Here is a 21,641-nt window from a genome sequence, read left to right as displayed (position 1 = left end):
AAATACCATAAAATAATAAAAAGTCAAATGAGTCTCAAACCAGTTCATGAAGTTATTTGCCTCAAAGTGATGAAGCATCAATTTTTAGTCTTAGACCTACCAAAGAGCTAGTCATCTGCTGGGAGTTGCTATGTAAAGCTCAGCTTTTATTCTACATTAATAAATATAAATATAGAAGCAGCCCACAGCAGAAGTCACTGAGGTTAAGATTCTTAAATAAGGAAAAATGAAAGGGACTGACTCTTAGCAGTCAGACTTCATGTTGATTGACAGCTAACTGAATAAAAGAAATGTGAAATACATGTTAAAAACATCAGACGGATCCAAAAATCAAGGGAATGTTGAAGAAGCTTCTGAGATTTGGTTGCCATGTTTAGAACATACTGACATAAAAAAGGGAAACTGAATCATTGGCTTTCAGGGAATGAGTGAGGCAGGTATGGGGAGAAGAACCAGGAGGCCATGGATCTGAGATGAGGCAAGGGAATGTGGAAAGTCACCTAAGGAGTGGGTCCTGTAAGTAACGGTAAGGTGGTTAGTGCACACCTGAACTGAGGCCACAGGATTCAGATGTGCCTTTAATAGTGTAATTTGGAGGAAAAAGCTTTATCACGGTCCAGTGATACAGCACAATACCACAAGCCTTAAAGCTTGTCACAGTTTGATAACTGGAATATTTTGAGTACGTAAGAATATGAGAATTCCCAGGTCTTGTTAATATTTAAAAGTCTGGCCCACATTTGGGCAAAATTGATATTTTTCCGAACAGGATCTTTAGTTCTAAAGAAAATATTTTGTAGCCAGTAAAGCCACTAGGCACTTAAGCCAAAGTGCTCTCATTGTGTATAAAAGGATGAGCCTAGTAGGCTATTGATGAAGTCCTCCTTCTACAAAAGGCAGCTGACTTAACTGCAAAACCCATGACCCACACCTAAAATGGAACCTTCTGTTTGTGCAGTCTCTGTCTCAAAATGAGATTTCTCAGTTATTTTTGAGAACTTTGAAAAAGTACCCTGGAAGAAGTCAGATCCCAAGGATGGCTCTCCTCTCCATACTGCACACTAGCTTCACCTCCACTTTCCAACATCTTCAGAGTGACTAAGAGTCCTGTTTCTATCACACCTTACAGGGAGTTCATTTTCTGTTTCAAAATATCTGATATATTCCTGAGCTTATAGGTTACCCTTAATGAAAAAATGAAAACTATCAGAAGTGGAACAAGAGTTTGGTCCAGTTTAACATTCTTTAATTTGGCTCAGGTCATCAATCACTAAAGGGACAAAAGTTAAGTCATCATTGAGTGACTTACATATTATTTTTCAATGTGCTAAGCAAAATCTTCTCAAAGCAAATCTTTCCAGCAGGATTTAGAGATTCAGATTCTACTCCAATTTCTGGAACACGCTTTACAACCAGATACAATTATTTCACTTCAAATAAATTATAACACTGGGCCTCAGGATGTTCACAGGAAGTTATGAGCAGCCATTTTCTTCTACAAAAATATCTACAAAGCTTGAGAGTAAATTAGGGTTGTTGAATTACAATACACTAATAAAATGAGTTCATCTATCCTGTCTCAGGAAATGGGAAGAATATGGGACATGTTGGGAAGGAAAAAAAAAGAAGAAGAAATAATTCATGTGATCCACAGCAGAAAAATTCTACAATTATCCTAAGGAATTTCATTCCAAATATTATAGATAATATAGACAAGTACTGATTTGCACATTCATGTGCCAATTCAACTCTTGACATTATGCATTTTTGCCTGGGAGCAATAGAAAGTTGAGATCTTCTAAAAAATTAATAACTACTTTTATTGGAGGACTAGATAAAATTAACTCAGAAAGCAGGGAAGAAAAGTGTGGAAAGAAAATAAGAAAACAGAAAGGAAGAAGCAGCTATAGAAGTAAAGATGTTTCCAGGTCCCAAAAGATTTCTAATCTTTCGTCTTTGGAGGCAGTCTGTTCTTTGACACTAGATGGCGCCATTGACAACCTCCCTCTTTGCAAGAGAAATACTAGATTCCCAGTTCAGTTTAGAATTGGGGACCTTCCCCCATGCCGCCCCCCAGGGCACTTCTTGCCATTTCTTTGGGCTGCAACCATCCAGGCAAGATTGTAAAGGTATCTGGAGAGTGTACAGGTGAAAAAAATTCCACCCTTGCTGTACTCTACTCACACTTCTGCTTTGAGGATGAATATACAAGGTTTTCTCTGCCATTCAGATTTTTTTTTAATTTTTTAATATTTATTTTTTTAGTTATCGGCGGACACAACATCTTTGTTTGTATGTGGTGCTGAGGATCGAACCTGGGCCGCAGGCATGCCAGGCGAGCGCGCTACCACTTGAGCCACATCCCCAGCCCCCAGATTTTTTTTTTTTTTAATATACAACCAAAGATTTGGGGTTTGTTTTGTTTTCCACCTATTTTACCGTGAACTCACATAACAAAGGTGACAGAAGCCCAAATAGGGCTCCTTCCTATTTGTTGTCACAGAGTGCCGCTCTAGGTAGAGCAGGCTGGCTATGTGCTGGTGAACCCAGGCACGTTTTTTCCTTTGGCTTATTTCTTTTCCTGATCATTTTGCTTCTTGAATTTTAGACATGATCTTGGCTCTTTGAGTGCTTGGTATGCTCAATGTTCTCTTGACAAGAATCTTACCCTGTCGGGTGCAGTAGCACACACCTACAATCGCAGTGGAGGTTGAGGCAAGAGGATGGCAAGTTCAAAGCCAGCCTCAGCAATTTAGTGAGGCCCTAAGCAACTCACTGAGATCCTGTCTCTAAATAAAATATTTTTAAAAGGCTGGGGATGTGGCCCAGTGATTAAGCTCCCCTGGGTTCAATCTCTGGTACCAAAAGATAAAAAATAAAAAAAGAATCTTGCCCCTGTTTATTTCCAATACCAACAACATGCTGGGTCATACTGTAGACTCTTCCAGTCTTGCCTAGATGACATCTGTGGGGCACACCTTTTTCGACCGTGCCTATTCCCTCGATGTCTACATCGTCACCTTTTTTTTTTGGTAGATTCACATGTATGTGACCAAAGGAATAACTTCATATTTTCCAGAAGTCTAGAGAATACAGAGCAGGTACCTCTTTCCCTCTCTCTTCATTATTTTGGTGAATTACTAGAAGATGGCAGTTCTGGCTGAAGGACTTTATCCACTTATTTTGATAAAGAGAAATCTATCACATTTTTGCCTTATGGTTAATGCTCCTGGGTCATATTTAAGCAGCCCTTCCCCACCTCAAAAACTCCAAACCTAGGCTCCTACATCCACATCTATTACCCTCCGCAGAATGTAATAGATGTAATTCCTTTTCTGCAGTTTCTGCGGCTTAGCACCTTGCCCACCCTGTGTGTACGTGCTACCACATCTGCTTGGTGTTAGTGTGATGGGCTGCTCTTTTCACCAAAATAATCAAGAAGGATCCTTGGTCCGCCTCGTGTCCCTCTCCTCATTTTCAATTCCAGCTTTATCCCTACTTCTTACCCTCAGTGCATAAACACTCAGATCTGCCTTTGGCTGGGGTATAACTGATAGAGCCCTGAGTTCAATCCACAGCACCCCTCCCCCCAAAAAATCTGTCTTCATTGCTGCATGGATACAGCTATTCAGTTTGTAGCTTTTGACTGATCAGAGGAGAGACAGTTCTATGTGTTTCCCTTCAAATTCCTCTTTCCTGAACATTTGGTAAACTACACTTGCTGCCCATTTTGCTGTTTGAGAAGCCCCCAAGATTAGTTCTAGACAGTGAAAATATATGAGCAGGCTGAGAGAGGTGAACAGCCTGTCTAGCCTCTGTCCCCCTGCCTTACTGACAGGAGGGACATGATGAGATGGGTGCAGCTTGATTGCTGAGTTCCCTTAAGGAGCAGAGATGTCCAAGAGATATACATTTGCCTTGCCTTAGACTTGATATAAGCATGAAATAAAACCTACTTGTGTTCAGCCATTGAGATTTCAGAGCCATAATTAACCCAACATATTTTAGTCTACACTAAATAAGATACGATAGTCCATTGTAAACGTCCCCAGAAATGATTCATCTGCTCCCCTCAGATAGACCCTGGGATGCCTCCTGCTCTTCACCAACACAAAGTCAACACATGTCCTCAATAGGACCTGAGCAAGTTTCTTTTTATTTCTTTTCTTTTCCAGTACTGGGGATTGAAGCCAGGGGTGCTCTACCACTGAGCTACATCTCGAGCTCTTTTTATTTTTTAAGAGAGGAGCTTGCTAAGTTGCTGGGGCTAGCATCAAACTTATCATTCTCTTGCCTCAACCTCCCAAGTCACTGGGATTACAGGTGTGCACCACTGCCCCCGGTCTGTGCCAGGAGTTTGCTGGAACATAAAATATAGGTGTATGTGATGTCACTCATACTGCCAAGGTGAACTGCAGAGAAACTGAGGTAATTTATATTATTGCTTATAGTTCCTGAGAGTGACTTTTCCCAATAGTAGAATTCAATGAATTAGATCATGAACCTTGGAGTCAGATTGCCATCTCTAAATCCAAGACATACAACTTTTCTAGCTATTAAGGCAACTCTCTATCTCAGTTTCCTCATCAGTAAAATGGGAATAATGAAACTACTTACTTCATAGTGTTGTCTGGAGAATTAAAGTATTAGCTGTAAGGGGCTTGGAGCAGAGCCTACACACTTATACACTATGAAAGGACTATTGTTTCTACCATCAGTGTTGAACTCAATGGCCTAACGCTGCACAATTACCTTTCCAACTTCTATAAATCTTATGAATACAATAGTATTCCATGTTATCTTGATAGGACTTCCTCACCCAGGTCATGTTTAATTCCCCTCCTATGAAATGCTACTTATATCATTTGCCCATTTTTTCTCTATTGGGTTTCTTTTCTTGTTGATTTACAGAAATACTTCAAATACTGTTTCAGTTTTGTGTGGCACCTGTTTTGGTCACATCTGTTATCTGCAGGAACCTTTGGGGGACAAAGATTCTTACTTTGATGAAGACACACCTATCAATTTTCCTAGTACTTTGTGAATCGTATTTCAGTAGTCCTTCCCTGTTCAAGGTCCCAAATCTATTCTCATCCATACATATTGATTAGCTGTACATTGTCACCTCTAGATTTTTTCATGCACCTGCCCAAGCCTGCTGCTGCCCTGTGGGTCTCCAAGCCTTGAGCCTGAATCCACTTCTTTTCTGTTGTAGCTGGGAGAATGGTGAGTGTATAGGGTCTAAGAATCAGGAAGGACATGGTACCCAGCTCCTCTGCATACAGACTTTTAACTGTTCTGCCCATTTTTAGTCCCTAATGTCACCCTTACCTTCCTGCTGCCCCCACATACTGAGTCTCAAGGGTTCTGTTTGACCAAGTGGCTCATGTGGCATCAGCACAGCCTCTGCAGCTGACTTTCTGTGACGGTCCTCTCTTTGCTTTCTACCTTGTGGAACTGTGCAGACCACCCCTTCAGCCAGTGAATCCTCATGTTCTCTTTGCCCATCCAAGCTAAGACCTTCATGAAGCTTCCTGCACCTTGTTTATATAGAAGGAGAGGAATTCAGCTTTGTTCTCTTCAGACCACCCCCCATTCCCCAACTTTTTCATCACAGTAAGTGGAACTGTCATAGTCATCGTTTCTCAAAAGATGAAAATACAGAAGTCATCCTTGATTTTCGTCTGTCCCTCATGCCCTATTTCCAATCCATGGGGGAAAATCACATCAGTCCCACTTCCAAAAGGCAGCACGCGTCTGCTCATTTTCCACCCCAAATCAAAGGCGAAGCCTGACCCAAAGCCACGGCCTCTCTTGGATGACAGCAGAATTGCCTCTCTGCCCACCTGCTTCCCTCCAGCTCCAGAACATCCACACTGCACCTGCCTTTGGGCTGATCTTGTTCAGCTGAGTCACAACGCCCCTGGCTCCTGTGCGTGGGCCTCCAGGGGCTCCCCACTGTTCTCAGTTAAAAGCTAAGCTGTTCACCAGGGCCCCTGGGTTCCCATGGGAACTGGACCCCCCTAACCTGCCACTCTCATCACACCAGCCCCTGCCCACTCCTAGGACACACCAATCTCATTCCCACTGGGACAACTTCACCTGATGGTCCCAACCTGGATGTTCTTCCTCTACACTTTCCTTAAGCTCCATCATGTCTTTCAGGTCTTGAGGCTGAAACACCTCTTCAGAGAAGATTTCCCTAAGACTCAATGTTCAAGAGACCCTTCCATCTTCACCCCCCACCTTCCCATATTCTCCTGCCACATTATATTGATCCAGCAGCTTCCTATAGCTGATGCCAAGGGGTATGTACTCCTTTTGGAGATTACAGGCAGAACCCATCCCATATTTTAATCAGTGTGAACCAATTACAGGCAATTGGCAAACCACCATGACTATGAAATCTGTGAGTTCAGGGTTGAGATGAATTCTCTCCTGGAAGAAGCAATGCTTCTATACTCATGGCACACCAAGGCCCGGACACCCACAGGGAGGCAACTACTGAGGCAGGAGCTGTGCCCCTAAGCCACCCTCAGTGGGAGTCTGGGGCAGCAAAGGCATCCTTCAGGCTAATTTACTGCTGTAATAGCACTGTCTACCCTGCAGCTCACCCCGTAATTACACAGGAAATAGCCCCAAAATTGTCCTTGAGAGACTGGACGTGACTCTTGCCAACTGGGTTTGGCTGGAGGCCCAGACAAGCACTAAGGACATCCAAGGCAGGGAGCAGCAGTTGCAAGCTGGGCCCAACCCCAGGGAAGGGTGCCAGGTGGGGGTTGGGACAGGGGCAGGAGCTGGGCCTGAAGTGACACCCACTTCCCAGTATTCTCTTTCCCCAAGAAAAGGGAGGAGGGGAAGGCTGTTACCTTTCTGTTGTACTTCTGGTTAGTGTGATTTTTCTCATCTACTGATAATCACCATGCCATAGTTCTTTCATTTATTAAAAATCCTGGTCATATTCAGGAATCAGGAAATGGAAGACACTAATCTAAGGATATCTGATCTGACCCAGGATAGCATATTAATTGCCTATTGCTATGTAAAAAATTACAAAAAATATTTAGTGACTTAAAACCACACACATTTGTTATGTTACAGTTTCTGTGGGTCAAGAGTCCAGGTATGACTTACCTGGCTCCTCTGCTTGGGGTAGCTTGCAGGCTACAATGGAGGTATCTGCTGGATTGAGGGTCTCAAGGCTCAGCGAGAGAAGGACCTGGTTCCAAGGTCATGCTGCTGCAGGATTCAAGTTCTCATAGCTGTTGGACTGAGGGACTTGTGAGGTTATTTGCTGGCTGTTGACATGAAGCTGCCCTCAGTCCCTTGCCCTGAGGGCCCCTCCGACATGACAGTTTACTTCATCAAAGTTCATAAGTCCAGAAGGCAATAAGGAGAGTCCACTGGCAAGAAATAGATCACAATTCCTTACAATTTGACACAGAAGTGACATCCTGGGGGTGGATGTGTAGCTCAGTGGCACAGTGCTTGCCTAGCATGCACAAAGTTCTAGGTTTAGTCTCTAGTAACACACACACACACACACACACACACACACAAATAGAGACACTCCATCACCTTTGCTACATTCTATTGGTTAGAAACAAGAGCTCGACCAGCCACCCTCAAGGGGGAGGGGTGTCACACGACAAGGCTGTGACTACCTAGAAGGGATCACTGGGGGCTATCCAAGAATTCTACCTACAACATAAGGTAATCAGCAATTACCCCAGAATACTGAGCCCCCGGGGTTCTGCAGGACTTTGCTCATTTCTTGTCTGCAATTCCCTCTGCAATGTCTTGGGCCAAAACTTTTGCTAGGGTATTCACCAGGGTAATCAACAATAGGCTACACTGAGCTTTTGTAAATTTTAACACTTAATTAACTCAGAATTAGAATAAAGTTAGTGGGAAATGCTTAAGTAAAACATCCCTCTTATATGTAACAGGATGACCTGTTGCCACCATGTCTTTGGAGATTAAAAAAAAAACAGAGCAAACCCATCCCATCCCCATTCCCCAGTTCCCTCACCCCCACCTCAGAGTACACCTCCTTCTCCACCCTGAACAAATCAAACCTAGTTAGTGCTCTCAGACAGCAGGGGTGCAACGGGCTTAGTCCTAATTAATAAAAACTTGATTCTGACATGTATTTCTCTTTTCTTCCCCTCAAGACCCTATCAAAATGACAGTGAATGAATATAAAAGACTTTCCATTTTGCTATAGCCATTTGACCCAGTCTGAGAGGTAGTATTTCAGAAATAGACAAGAGAATTCCAACCACTTCTGGAGGACATAAAGCAGGAATGGCTGGGCAAAGGGAGCTCAGCCTAGGAAGGTTCTGGTAAGACCCACAGAGCCCTGAAGAGCTCAGACCTGCCAGAGGATGGAATGAATAGCAGACAGAGCAGCTGAAAGTCAACCTCATAGAAAAGTCAGGCCTTCAAGCCCTCTAAGCACAGTTGCCAGCTGCCTGCTGTCCCTGTCCCAGACAGATCTAATAAAGTTTAGAAGTTTAATGAGACTAAAGATTAGCCATTTCTTCTCCCTCTCCAGCCCAGCTAAAAGGACAGTAAAGAAAGTTTTATATTATTATTGTTGTTGTTGTTGTTGTTATTTTAATGAGACAATGCCTTGCCCTGTTGCCCAGGCTGGCCTCAACTTCTGGCCTCAAGTGGTTCTCCCCACTGAGCATCCCAAGGAGCTGGGATTATAGGCACACACCAACATACCCAGGTGTGGAGAAGGCTGAATCCACAAGGGCAAAAAGTTCGTCAAGGACTCCTTAATAGATAAGGATGTTTAACAATGTTCGAAAAGGTGGAAACAAAGTAGAGGAGTGTAACTGTCTAGCAAAAGTTTTAGCCCAAGACACTGCAGAGAGAAATGAAGACAAGAAAGGAGCAAAGTCAGTATTCCAGGGCAGCAGGAATACACCAGAGAGGTGAAGTGAAAACTAGGATACTTACAAGTTGCTATATGGAAGGCAGAGCACCAGGTCCTCCTCTACCCAGTAGCCTGGCAACCTTCCCCTCCTGGCTGCAGCAGACCAGAGGTCAAGTGGAGCTCCAGACTTGGGGACCTAAGCAAGTCAAAGCAGCAGGCTGGGGGGAAACTGCAGGGTGGAAAAGTGGGGTGAAGGGTAAAGCCAGTGGCTTAGACTCTAACAGCCTGAGTTCCCTTCTGCTCTTTGTTCCCAGGAAGCCCACAGACAGGTATACTCTGGCTAAGAGATTTCCTCCTCTTCACTTTGCTGTCATTTTCTGTTGATATAACAAACAAAAACCCAAAACTAAAAAAATTCTGAGACTGGGAAATCAGCATTATGAAGAATAAAAGTTTGGTTGGGCTTGGGATTACACCCAGCAACCTGGGAGCTTGAGGCAGGAGGATGGCAAGTTTGAGGCCAGCCTCAGCAACTTGAGAACCTGTTTCAAAATAAAGCATTAATAAAAGGGCTGGGGATGTAAAAGCTTAGTGGTAGAGTGGCCCTGAGTATAATCCCCGTATCCCACCACACATGCACACATAAAAAAGAACTAAAAGAACAGAAGTTTATTTGGCTCATGGTTCTGGAGACCTGGAAGTTCAAATGCATGGCACCAGCATCTGTTGGGGCCCTTCCTGCTGCCTCATAACATGGCAAAGGGCATCATATGGTGAGACAGAGCAAGCCTGCCAGCTTGGGTCTCTTCCCCTCCTTATAAAGACACTCATTGCCACCATGGAGTCCCCACCCTCTTAGCCTCATCTAATCCCAATCACCTTCTAAAGGCCCCAACTCCAAATACTATGAACATAAGAATTTGGGGATTACATTTTCCAACACATGGACACATTTAAACTTTAGTATTCTATCTCTAGAGTAACTGGTCACTCACAAGAAGAGACCCCTATACAATGACATTGGGGGCCTCAGTTAAAAGGCCCACTTTCCACCTAAAACTCTTATAGAGAGTACCAGAAGGTAAAGGACACCCCATGCCCGCTTTCCTCTAACATATGGGGAACCAAAAATTGTAAGCAGTTGTTCCTTCCTGGTAAGGGTTTTGCTGCAGCCTCCTCCTTTCCTTCTGGCCATCCACACTCTACAGCTTGATCTTCCAACGGCAGGCAGATGGGGCCCTGGCGTGAAGTGACCTGGCAATATCCCAGACCCAGCTCAGGATGGGTTTGGATTGGTGAATTTCCGCCTTGTCATTCTCAAAGCCACAGCCCAGATGCACAGCAGGGGCAGTGTGCCTTTGTTTGCTGGCTGACCTGCTTTCAGGAACTGGGTGGAAGCAGCGACAGTTGTCCCCATCTCCTGTCTATGTTGGAGCTTCTTCAGATCCTTTCACCCACAGAAAGGAATTCTCAGCCACCACCACCACCAAGCTCCAGATATAGCAGGTCACAGCTTCCACTTTGCTCAATGTGTTGCACTTTGGTTCTGTTTCTGGCCCATGGAACCATTTGCCTTCTTTTTGGACCAGTCTTTTCAGTCCTGTGTGTCTTTATTGTAAAAGATGATCAAATGTGAATTCACTGTGCCATTTTGAAATAACCCCATTTTTTGGATTTCTAATACATTTTTTTTAACACAAAGGGTAATCAGAGTAGTTATTTCTGTTTCAGACAAGAAAACTAAAGTTGGGAATATAGTTAGTTGGAAAGATATCCAGAGGGTTGCCAGCAGAGTCAATGAAAGGAACCAAATTATAACATCAAAAAGAAAGCAATGGTCACAAAGAATTCGAGTAGACATTTCTCTGAAGATAAATGGTTAATAAGATGGTCAACACCACTAAACACTAGACAAAGGTAAATCAAAATTACGTGAGATACTACCTGACACCCATTAGGGTGTTTCTATTAAAAAAAAAAAAAAATAGCAGATGCTGGCTATGATGTGGGAAAAAGAACACTTGTGCGCTGTTGGTGGGAATGTAAGTGGCAGGGCTGTTGTGGAAAACAATATGGCAGTTCCTTTAAAAATTAAAAACAGACTTATCATGTAATACGGCAATTCCAGTTCTGGGTTATTTCCAAAAGAATGAAAGCAGGGTCTCAAAGAGATATATTCATAGTAGCATTATTCACAGTAGATACAACACGGAAGCAACCCCAAAGTGACCAACTACAGGAGAATGGATAAGCAAAAATGTGGTCTATACACACAACAGATTATTATTCAGTTTTAAAGGGAAAGGGAATTCTGACGTTACAATATGGATTGACCTTGAGGACATTATGTTAAGTGACATAAGCTAATTGCAACACGAAAAACATTAAGATTTCATTTGTATGAGGTAGTTAAGAGTAATCAAAATTGTAGAGAATAAAATGTTGGTTGCTGGGGAGAATGGAGGACTGGGGAATCATTGTTTAATGGATGCAGAATTTCAGTTTTATAAGATGAAAAAGCACAGGAGATGGATGATGGGGATGGCTGCACATTCTGAATGCATTTAGTATCGCCGAACTGTATTCACCTAAAAGATGGTTGATATAATAAAATTTTGTTGTATTTTATCACAATAAAAAAATTTTTTAAATGAGTCACTAGAATCCTTTGAGATTAAGTTAGACCCTGGGTCCATGATGATGTGCAAGTTACAAATATTAGAAAGTGTGTCAAAGAAAAAACATGCTACCATCTGAATCCATTGGTTGATGTCTGCCTTACATAGGCACGAACTATAGGGAAGTGGGGTTTGACTATGGTACCTACCTGGACCAACCCCAGAAAATGGGTCAATACCCAAAGTCATGACCTAAGAGCATTCCCTACAGCCTGCCCTAAGAATCTGAATTCCCATTATCAAGGTTCCTTAGGAGGAGGTTGGGGCCTTGTGGATGCTGAGTCTGGCCAACCACCAGGAGAGTTCACTACACATGAGGTCTCCTTTAAATGCAAACACATTGATCTTTTGCGTAAGTTTTCCTAGGAAGGTGACATGAGCTCCAGCATCTAGCAGGGCAGTGGTATGGTGCGAGAACTAATCTTTCCAGAGTTGGTGAGGGCTTGCCTCCTATCCAGGCTTCCTGGCATCTGGGCGCCAAAGGCAGTCCTCCTGCTCTTCACTTCCAAAATAATAGTGTCTCTATGGCTAATTCTATCAGGGTTGGAGTCTCCCTACCTAATTTTATTTTCAACACTTTAGAGCACATAATAAAAGCAAATAGAGGTAATTATGAACCTAGAAGGGAAGAGCTGTGTGAGAAATCATGGCATTATACTACTTAGTAAACTATCCATGTAATTTTAGTAATAGAAACACTTTGTTTTTCAGCTTTTAAAATAAACCTTTAGATAAAGTACAGAAGATTTCATTATCATTATACAATAGAATGTAAATTTTTTTTAAAATACCTGATTGTGTAAAAGTGAAAAGGCAGGTGCACAGAGCTAGAAATGGAAAAGGACAGTTTGCAAAGCAGGTGACAAGAGACCCTGTTGATGATGGTGAGGCTGGTAAAGCAAGAATGCTTAATTTTTTTGTTTTTTGTTTTTTTGGTACCAGGGTTTGAACCCAAGTAGTTAACCACTGAGCCACATCCCCAGCCCTTTTTTTTATTTTGAGACATGGTCTCGCTAAGTTGATGAGGTTGGCTTTGAACCTTCAATTCTCCGGCCTCACCCTCCTGAATCGGGAATACAGGTGTGTACCACCACAACCGGCTAGCAAGAATGCTTTTGAAGGGCAATTTGGTAGAACCTGGACTTTTAATCTATCCAGAGGGATCCAAAAGAAGCCTGCACCATGAGGAAGGTGGATCAGGAGTTCAAAGCCAGACTCAGCAAAAAGAGAGGCACTAAGTAACTCAGTGAGACCCCGTCTCTAAATGAAATACGAAATAGGGCTGGGGATGTGGCTCAGTGGTTGAGAGCCCCCGAGTTCAATCTCCAGTACAAAAAAAAAAAAAAAAAGCCTGCAACAAGTTACCTCCAGGAGGGGATCAGAGTGGCGAAAGAGGGAGGGAGGCCCTTTACTGAAGAGCCTTCCTATCTTTTAATTTGAACATTAATATTTTAAAAACAAAAATAAAGGGCATAATCAATGATTCAGCTTCCAGAACTGTCACCTGCCCAAGGGTCTATACAAAAGCTGTGCAGATAGCAGCAAGCTGCTGCACACAGCTTCACCACACCTCGGGACGGCAATAGGGGGTAGGATATGAACATCACACAGTGAAAGATTAAGTAGACCTACACTGGCCAACACAGAAAGGCGTCCCTAATATCTCTTTTTAATGAAAAGAGTTTCTCAACATGTATGATACGATGAGTATATTTAAAAATTATATGTGCACATCTATGAACACAAAAAGAGTCTGGAGGGACCACAGCCAACTTCAAATAGCGGTTACTCTTGGGATAAGACCTGGGAGAACAATTTCCATGGGAGGATTTCTTATTTAACTTACTATGAGATGTCTGCACAACACGTGGACTTTCTTCAATAATTTTGTCAAATTACAGTGTTGCCCTGTCAAGTGAAAAAATGGTTTTGGAAGTGCAGGCCACCTAGCTCAGTGATGGAGCATGGGCTGGGCATGCATGAGGTGCCAGGTTCCATCCCCAGCACCAAAAAGGCAGAAAAGAAAAAAGGGCTTTGGAGCTGGGGGGAATGAATTCAGCCAATGAACTCCAGGGAGGGAGCCCACTCTGGACATTTCTGCATCCCTGAGAAGTGGCACAATGAGGACAACTGGTCTACAACAAAGTCATTTCTATGTTAAATGTATCAAGACCCTTCAGTGTGGTGATCTGTTCCACCTTTAAACCCTCAAGTGTCAAAAACAAGTGGGTAGCAAGCCCATGTGTGACGATGAGTTCAATATGAGAAGTCCCTCACTCGTCCCAGGACCTGCGCATCCCCAGCATTTCATGAATGGACCTCTGCTCCCTCAGCAACTTCCTGAAGCAGCCCCATCCTGCTGGAGGGCTGAGGCTGCCAAAACGGTGTAGTGAGGCATGACCGAGGGCTGAGGCCAGTGATCCCAGCTGGCCACCTCAGAAGCAGGCTGTCCTAGTTAACAGCATGCACGCTTCTCAGAACCAGCAAGGCCGGGGAATTTCCATTCCATCCTGGCAGGCCTTGGGGGCCCAGCGGCCTCTGGCTGAAGGACAGTGATTCTGTAGACAGCCACACCGACACCACCCACAGCTGCTGATTGTTTATTGCACAAGAAACTGGCAATACCAAGGCAGGGGTGGGCATTACAAAACAACCCAGTGACCAACCCCGTGCTACCGTGGGGCATTCTGCACAGACACTTCAGTTATATACACGTTTGCACGCGCACACACACAAACACACACGAACAGCCGTGAGCCTGATGCTCCCAAACCTCCCTGGCAGCTTGCATCCCTACCCACCCAACGGAGCAGCCTTCGTGGTGACATGCGCTGGGAAGTACTGCAAGTGACTGGAAGGGAGAAAAGGGCTGAGCTGCAGCGAGCTGAGCCACTCAAATCAGCACGTGCAACATGGTGGACCCAGGCTGCACCTCCACGGGCTGGGGAAGAATGAGATGTGGGAAGGGGAGAATGTCCTCAGAAGGCTCCCACGACCAGTCTGAGAGCCTGCCTGGAGACTCAGAAAGCAGGTCTGTAGCTGGGGGATCATCCTAGAACCCTGGGGGCCTGGACTAGGGAGTACACCACCATCCCTCCTGCAGCATCCCGAGGAGCCTAAGCACCTGCAGATTTCAAAAGCAGAATCCCCAAAGCAGAGGCAGTCTGGCCTGCCAGCGTTGGGAGCTCCTGCTGTGGGTTTCAATGGCATCATTTCCCACCTGCAGATAAAGCCTCACATCTATGCAGAATGAACACACTCAGCTGGGCCAGAATGTGCTTCATTCTAAGCAGGGGACTAATAGGCCACCTGGAGCTCCAGGGGCTGTCAGGGAGGGACAGTCCAGACCCATTTACTCTTCACTGGGGGCCAGCTGGGTGACTGTATCTAGCAAAGGGATCTTGTCTCTATCAAAGGTGTGACGTTGGGGGTGGAACTCAGGACACCAACCCTTTCCTTCAAGTTCAGGGACTTGGACGCTGTGTGTGAGCCATGGAGTCAAGCCCACCTGAGCTCATGGAACTGCTAAGCAGGCTCCTGAGAGGAGTAGCTCTTCTGGAAACTCTTGGACCAAGGGGGACAGGGGCCTCAAGGCCCCAGGACACCTGGGGCACCAGCTCCTTGACAGAAAGTGACAGCAGCATATCAAAAACAAAACAAAAAGCAACCCTACACACAAACGCTTCAAGTTTATGTAAAGGACAAAAAAGTCTGAGGGACTTTGCTGCCTCCCCCTCCCTCCGAGACCCAGGCGGGCAGCTTGTCCAATCCTTGGTTTGCCAGGCAGAGACAACCTGAGCTGCCGGCACCGAGTCCCTGCGGCTTTTCTGTGGCTGGAACCTGCCAGGAAGGGAAGTGAGGTGAAGATGGCCTTGACACAGGCTTTCCCTCAGAACCACGTTTCATACAGATCCCTGGAAAGTTCTAGTTAAGACAGAACCTCTTTTGCTGGCAAAGACCCTTGGCTTTCTCAGTGCAGAACAGCCACCTGAGTAGCCAACCTCCTTGCCTAACCAGCCCGTGAGGCCTGGGCTTCTGCTGCAGCCCATCAGGGCAGGGTGCGTTCCCTCCACACTCAGACACCCAGGATGGTCCTAGGGGAGCGGGAGGGAGTTTTGCAGAGGTCAGTCCTCAGACTTTGCAATGGGTGATGGGGTCAAAGGTGATGAGGGGCTTTATTCCAGACTACCACCAGCGGGTAGGAGGGAGGGGGCTGCAGGGCCTCCTAGGGTCGGGCTCTTCTGCCACCAGCATGACGACAGTGTGGTTCCACGCAGGACCATCATCTACAGGGGCCTCCCAAGGGCTCCATGGCCTGTGGCCTCCAGGCAGGGAGGACTCAGGACTACATGTGTGCTGGGGCATGGAAGTGGCCTGTTACTCCTGTCCAAAGCCCTCAGTCTCCTCAATGGCATACAGCAGCTTCTCTTTTAGTTGTTCGTAGCTCTTGTAGGGTGGGAGGTCCAGGCGGTTGAAGCTGTTGGGAGGGAGAGCAGCATGTAGCACCGTGTAGCCAGGACTCCAACCCAGGCCTGGCTGAACGCCAGCAGAACCGGTTAGCCAGACCCAGGGCAGGGTGGTAGAGGGTCCACCATGCCAGGCCCCAGTGCTATCTAGGTTCCTAGGCCTTCGAGGAGTTAGCAGAGGGAATGGGACAGTGGGAACAACACTAGAAGTGGGCACTTGGGGAAGCAGCTCTTGCCTACTGGAACAAAAGTGTTTCAGTGTGTGGAACTTGGCATTTTATGTCACAGCCCACCTCTCCAACCCAAACCCCTATGGCCATGCCAATGTCAGAGTCAAGGCTCTGGAGCTGCCACACATTTGGGGCTGGAAGGAGCTCATCTGGTCTGTGAGGATCCATCGCTTCCACCCAACCAGCATGCTCACCAGGTGTGGCTTCTGGGCAGCCAAGTTTCCTTGCCAACCTTGTCGATGCAGAACTTCTGTGGTCCATTGCTCCCTGTTATCCAAGGCAAGACAACCATGCATCAACAGAAGTAGCCTTCCCAAAGCAGGGCCCTCCAGCTCTACCCACAGATGCTCAGTCCAGCTCAAGGGGGCCACAGCTTTTCCCTCTCCCAATGACTTGCTTCCAGTGACTATTGTCCCCAGCCAGGGCACCAAGAGGGCAATGGAAAACGTACCGATAAGTTCAACAAATCCCCCAACAGGCAGGCGGCAGGTTCCAGTAACAAACTGTAATAGCCGGATTCTTTTTTCATTGTCCATCTCCTTCACCACCTTCAATTTCACAAGCCAAGGCATAATCAAGAGACCCGCTCGGTCTGTGATTCCCTTAACATGCAATGCTTTACCCAGCCAGGGCCCTCTATGGGGATGAGGACACAAAGCCACCTTGGGCAGGGTGACAGCCACCAACCTGGGAAACCTCAAAGTTTCTTCTCTAAGAGATTGTGTCCATGAGACACCTTGGGTCAGGCATCCTCTTCCTATCCAAGTTCCACTTTAAAAAACAGACTAAAGATGGGAGTGACTGCTTAAAGGGTATAAGGTTTCTTTTTGGGGAAATAACGTATTCTGGAACTAGACAGTGGTGATAGTTGCACAACACTGTGAAGGTTCTAGAAATCACTGAATTGTTTGTCTTAAAATATTTAAAATGAGCCAAGCATGGTGGCACATGCCTGTAATCTCAGTGACTTGGGGAGGCTGAGAAAAGAAGATTCTAAATTCGAGGCCAGCCTCAGCCATTCAGCTAGATTTAGCATCTTGGCTAGACTCTGTTTCAAAATTTAAAAAACAAAAAAGAAAGAAACAAACAATTTTAAAAAGGGCTGGAATGTAGCAAATTGATAAAGAACTCCTGGATTGGATCCCCAGTACCAAAAAATATACATAGATATTTAAAATGAACTGAATGTTATGTGAATTTCACCTCCGCAAAAAATTTATATACACGTGGGCACATGCGTACAGATACATATACTAAAGATATGTCACTTTTCTTTTTTAGGTTTGCTATACTTCATAACAATAATGGAACCCACACATATAAAGAACAGAAGTCATTAAATACAGGATGACGAGCTCATCCCATTTCTCTGGAGCCTAACACCTGTCTTCCCATTTCATCTGCCACATGACCAATGGCAGCTGTACTTTCTGCATGAAGGTTCCCCCACTCTCCCCCAAAGCACAAGGCTGACCACAGCCAACCTCTTGTCACATGTCCTGGCCCCAGTCCAGCCACAACAGCCTCCATTTGGCTGGAGGCGGTGTATCATCCCCTTCTGCAAGTGGGGGAGGTGAGCAGCGTGCCCAAGATAAAGGGTCCTTAAGCCTGAGGTCTAATCAGGTCCTGTTTCCTCTGGGTGACTGCTAAAATATCCCTCCCTGTCACAACCCTTGTCCCCGGCCCACTGAGGACAGGAGCCAGGACCCACCTGCCAGAACCACTGGATCTGCTTGCTGTTCTTGGTGTAGTGCCGGTAGACGGTGTTCTTCTGCCAGTCGCTTAGGTCTATCTCCTGCATGCCGCACAGCATCAGCTGCAGCCAGGAAGACGTCAGTGGCCCCAGTGCCAGCCGCTACCCACTGGCAAGGCCTGGGGCCCATACACCATGTCACTCCTCACTTGCAGGTGAGAGTCCCCAGCCTATTCAACCAGCTACTTTTGCAGGTTCTCTCAATGCCATGGGTAACACCAGCCCCAGTGTCGGGGGCGGGGGCAGAGAACCCCAATAAAAACCATCTTCCCTGCTGCCTCCGTCCTGCTGAAGAGTGCTGGTGAGTTTCTGTGGGTGCACAGGGAGCACCTCAAGGAGCAGGAGCCCTGCCTCCCTCAGCCCTGGGCAAATAAGGGGCTTACTTGATCCAGACAATGGAGTTGTAGAATTCAGGGTCAGTAGACTCCAGATCTTTGAACACTCACCTCCAGCTCTTTCTCATCAAAGTAGCGCAACCACTCCAGGGGGGCCACCTCATTGAAGCCATCCAGGAAGGCTTTGGTCTGCTCTTCCACACCCCGCGTGAAACGCCAGTCAGTCAGCAGCCTAAAGCCAAAGACCAGTCACTGGTGGAGCCCAGGGCCCCATGCGCTCCCAGCCTGCCCATCTGACCATATGACACAGCAGCAACAAAGGCTCTGAGAGTCAAACACCAGAATCAGTGTGCTGAAGGCCTGGGCGCAGCCTCACAAACCTCAAGGTGACCCTGAGGGTCCCCCTCTCCCCTGCCACTAGCTGAAACTCAAGTGTGTGGAAATGGGGAGGTTAAAGGACTAGACCAAGAGGACTGAGGGTCGTATACAGGAGGTTTGCACACTAGCACTGAGACCATGGATTTAAGAACACAGGACACAGCCATCTTCCTGATCAGGGGAGAGAGAGCAATATCTGAGCTAAGCATCGTCCAAGAAATTCCCTGCAGTCGGGAAGTCCCCCGCATGCCTAGCAGAGCAACCAGCAGCAGGTAACCAAGCGTCTGGGGCTCCAGCAACCCTCGTGGCATCATCACCTGACCAGCCACAGGCCACCCACCAAGGCAGATGTGACTGGGAGGTTCCTGCAACCTGGGGTGTCCAAGAGCCCAGGAGGGCTCCACTTCAACCAGTGGAGGCCTGGTTGAAGAGGGCACCCAGGAGATGAGAGAACCTGCTGGGTTCAAAGTTCAAACCCCTCCCCATCCCTCCCTGGGGCTGAGACTTACATGATGTACTCTTCCTTATTCTCCTCTGTGACTCGGATGCTCTCGCCACCTTCCTTCAGTTCGTGGGTTGTCACCTTGCCCAGGATCTCCATGTCCTGGATGAAGAACAGCTCCAGACCACACTCTTCTAGGTTGTTCTCTCTGGAGCACAGTAGGCCAAGGAGGAAGATGTCCATCTTAGCAGGGTCTTCCTGTGTCGAGCCCCACCTCTCACTTTTAGTGCCCATAGGGCACCAAGGTGGCCTACAATCCTGAACTGTGGCATAGGACATTTCCTGATGCAAGGAGAGAACTCTAGAACCATCCTACAGGGGACCTAGAAGCTTCTATCTCCATAGGCACTTGGAGGGGCTGGACAAGTGCTCATCGGCTTCTGCCAGAGGAGCTCAAGGTTGCGGGTACCCACTGCCCAGACAGAGCCCTGCCTCCCTCAGCCCTGGGCAAACAAGGAGCTTACTTGATCCAGACAATGGAGTTATAGAATTCAGGGTCAATAGACTCCAGATCTTTCAGGGTTGGTCTCTTGTTGAGCATCCGCTTGTAGAATGGGAGAGTGAAGCCTGTGTCGATGAACTTTCCATGGTACAGGGCCTGAGGAAGGAAGACACATGGCAAAGAGGTTTGGCCTTCTTAGGACAGCACCCAGGGCAAGCTCGTAGATGTTCCATATCGAAGGCCACTGCTGCCTCCCCTCCCTGATAGAACCTGAGCAGCCAGGTGCCTCATAGGCAAAGGGAAGGCTCGGGAAATAAGGACTACTCTGTCCTGATTTGGACCTTGGGATGGATTCTCGTCCCACCCTACAGGCCACAGGGACAAGTGGAGCCAGCTCATTGCCTGCACGGCACGCCAGGCTATTCCCAGGCCAGCAGTGGCCTGCCCCATGGTCTCAGGGAAGACTTGTTCAAAACAGCTCCAGGTGGCAGCCCTGACTCACTGGTGCTCAGAACTGGTGGCAGAGGTGGCCAAAAATAATGCAGACGCACAGATGGAGACAGCTGGCGGCCAGCAGTGAGTAATAGTCTAGGGTTTCGCTAGTCTGTCCCGTCAGCTTTGGGCCAGGCAGGTCTCTAGACCTGGGAAGAATGTGCCCACTCCCGGAGCCTAGCACCTTGGCCAAGAACTTGCAGAGGAGGGGGAGTACCATATTTAGTCACAAACCCTGAGGGCCCTTGGGTCCTCCAGAGAGGGGAACGGGGCAAGACACTCAGGCAGTCAGGGGAAGAAGGAAGGAAAGTCAGCTCTGAAGCATCTCAAGTTACCCAGCAGGCAGCAGGGCTGGCTCTCCCAAGATGCTTTCACTATGGGGAATTGGCACGACCCTCTCTCCACAGTCACACCGAGCCCCTATTTCTAGATAGATACACACAGATCATGAGTCCCGCCCCAGGATGGGTGCCACCTAACCTGGCATGACCTGTCTACAGTGGCTCTGTTCTAAGCCCATGCTAATTCCAAATCCCCTTCCAGAATCACTCAGTGTCTCAGTGGGACACTCCCAAACACTCCCACCCACTGCTCAGGACAGACGGTGGCACCTCCCAGAGACAGGCAGTAGGAGGTAGTTACGGATTCACTCCACTCAGCCACTGTCCCACCTCCGCCATGGGGACTCACTTAAGGTAAGTGAAGCCCATGGCCCAGGGACCTATGCAAATCAACACAAGAAATCCTTCAATGACTCCCTGGTACCCCACCCCTGGTGCCACTGACGGAGTTCCGATTTCTCCAGAACTATCTCTAGCTCTTTGTATTTTCAGATTAGGAGATTATGAGGAAGAGGGGTGAGGTCAGGTGGGGGCGCCTGACCACGGGACTGCTCCTTGGGCCTGTACTGCCTCGGGTGGCTAAGGGCTGGCCTCCTCAGAGGCTGCCTTCCTGGAGGTCTCAGTGAAAAGTGAATTTCCCTGGCACCTTGGCATGCTCCACCGGGATGGGAAGGGGGAGGAGGAAGGCACTCCTGGGGCTCCCTTACCATGGCGATGAATCTGCCAATGAAGCGGAAGTAGGTGAGGTGGTCGGGGTTGATGGAAGAGGCGGGGTTGATCTGCAGGCAGTAGTTGTTCTTGCCCGCATATTCGAATAAGCAGTACATGGGGTTGAGCACCTCGTGGGACAGAAGGAAAAACCACTCTCTGTGGGGGAAGAGATAAAACAGGAACAATGGAGCCCTCCATGCACTCGAACAGCAGTTGTGACTCTGCCATGTGTCTCAGGCAGTCTGGAGACCGTGTCCTGAGAAGTGGAGTCCACCGCAGTCAGTGCCCAGACTATGCAATATTATCAGCTGGGCCATGAGCCAGCTTGGTTCAGACCAAGTATGAACCAGGACAACAGCACTTTCAGACGATGCTCAAGAAAACCTGTGTGCATTCCTGTCAGCTCCAGGTGGTACATTCCAGGAC

At 47.0% G+C, this 21,641-nt stretch overlaps 1 protein-coding gene across 3 annotated transcripts in view; it reads right to left on the bottom strand.

Moving 5' to 3' along the window:
* Positions 1 to 14,151: 14,151 nt before the first annotated feature.
* Wwp2 (WW domain containing E3 ubiquitin protein ligase 2) overlaps positions 14,152 to 21,641 on the bottom strand; it is a 137,533-nt gene continuing 130,043 nt past the window's right edge. For all 3 annotated transcript variants that reach the window (XM_076838410.1, XM_076838411.1, XM_076838412.1), the window contains 8 exons: positions 21,212 to 21,371; positions 19,694 to 19,827; positions 19,237 to 19,377; positions 18,461 to 18,581; positions 17,973 to 18,077; positions 16,713 to 16,809; positions 16,456 to 16,528; positions 14,152 to 16,042 (listed from right to left, as the gene is read on the bottom strand). In XM_076838410.1, the coding sequence (XP_076694525.1) occupies positions 15,943 to 16,042; positions 16,456 to 16,528; positions 16,713 to 16,809; positions 17,973 to 18,077; positions 18,461 to 18,581; positions 19,237 to 19,377; positions 19,694 to 19,827; positions 21,212 to 21,371 (931 nt within the window). In that variant the 3' untranslated portion in view covers positions 14,152 to 15,942. The remainder of the gene's footprint in view (positions 16,043 to 16,455; positions 16,529 to 16,712; positions 16,810 to 17,972; positions 18,078 to 18,460; positions 18,582 to 19,236; positions 19,378 to 19,693; positions 19,828 to 21,211; positions 21,372 to 21,641) is intronic.

Source organism: Callospermophilus lateralis, chromosome 18 (assembly GCF_048772815.1).
Source record: "Callospermophilus lateralis isolate mCalLat2 chromosome 18, mCalLat2.hap1, whole genome shotgun sequence".
NCBI classification, from domain to species: domain Eukaryota; kingdom Metazoa; phylum Chordata; class Mammalia; order Rodentia; family Sciuridae; genus Callospermophilus; species Callospermophilus lateralis.
The sequence above is the reverse complement of the archived record's forward strand: the minus strand, read 5'-3'. Positions and strand labels throughout refer to the sequence as shown.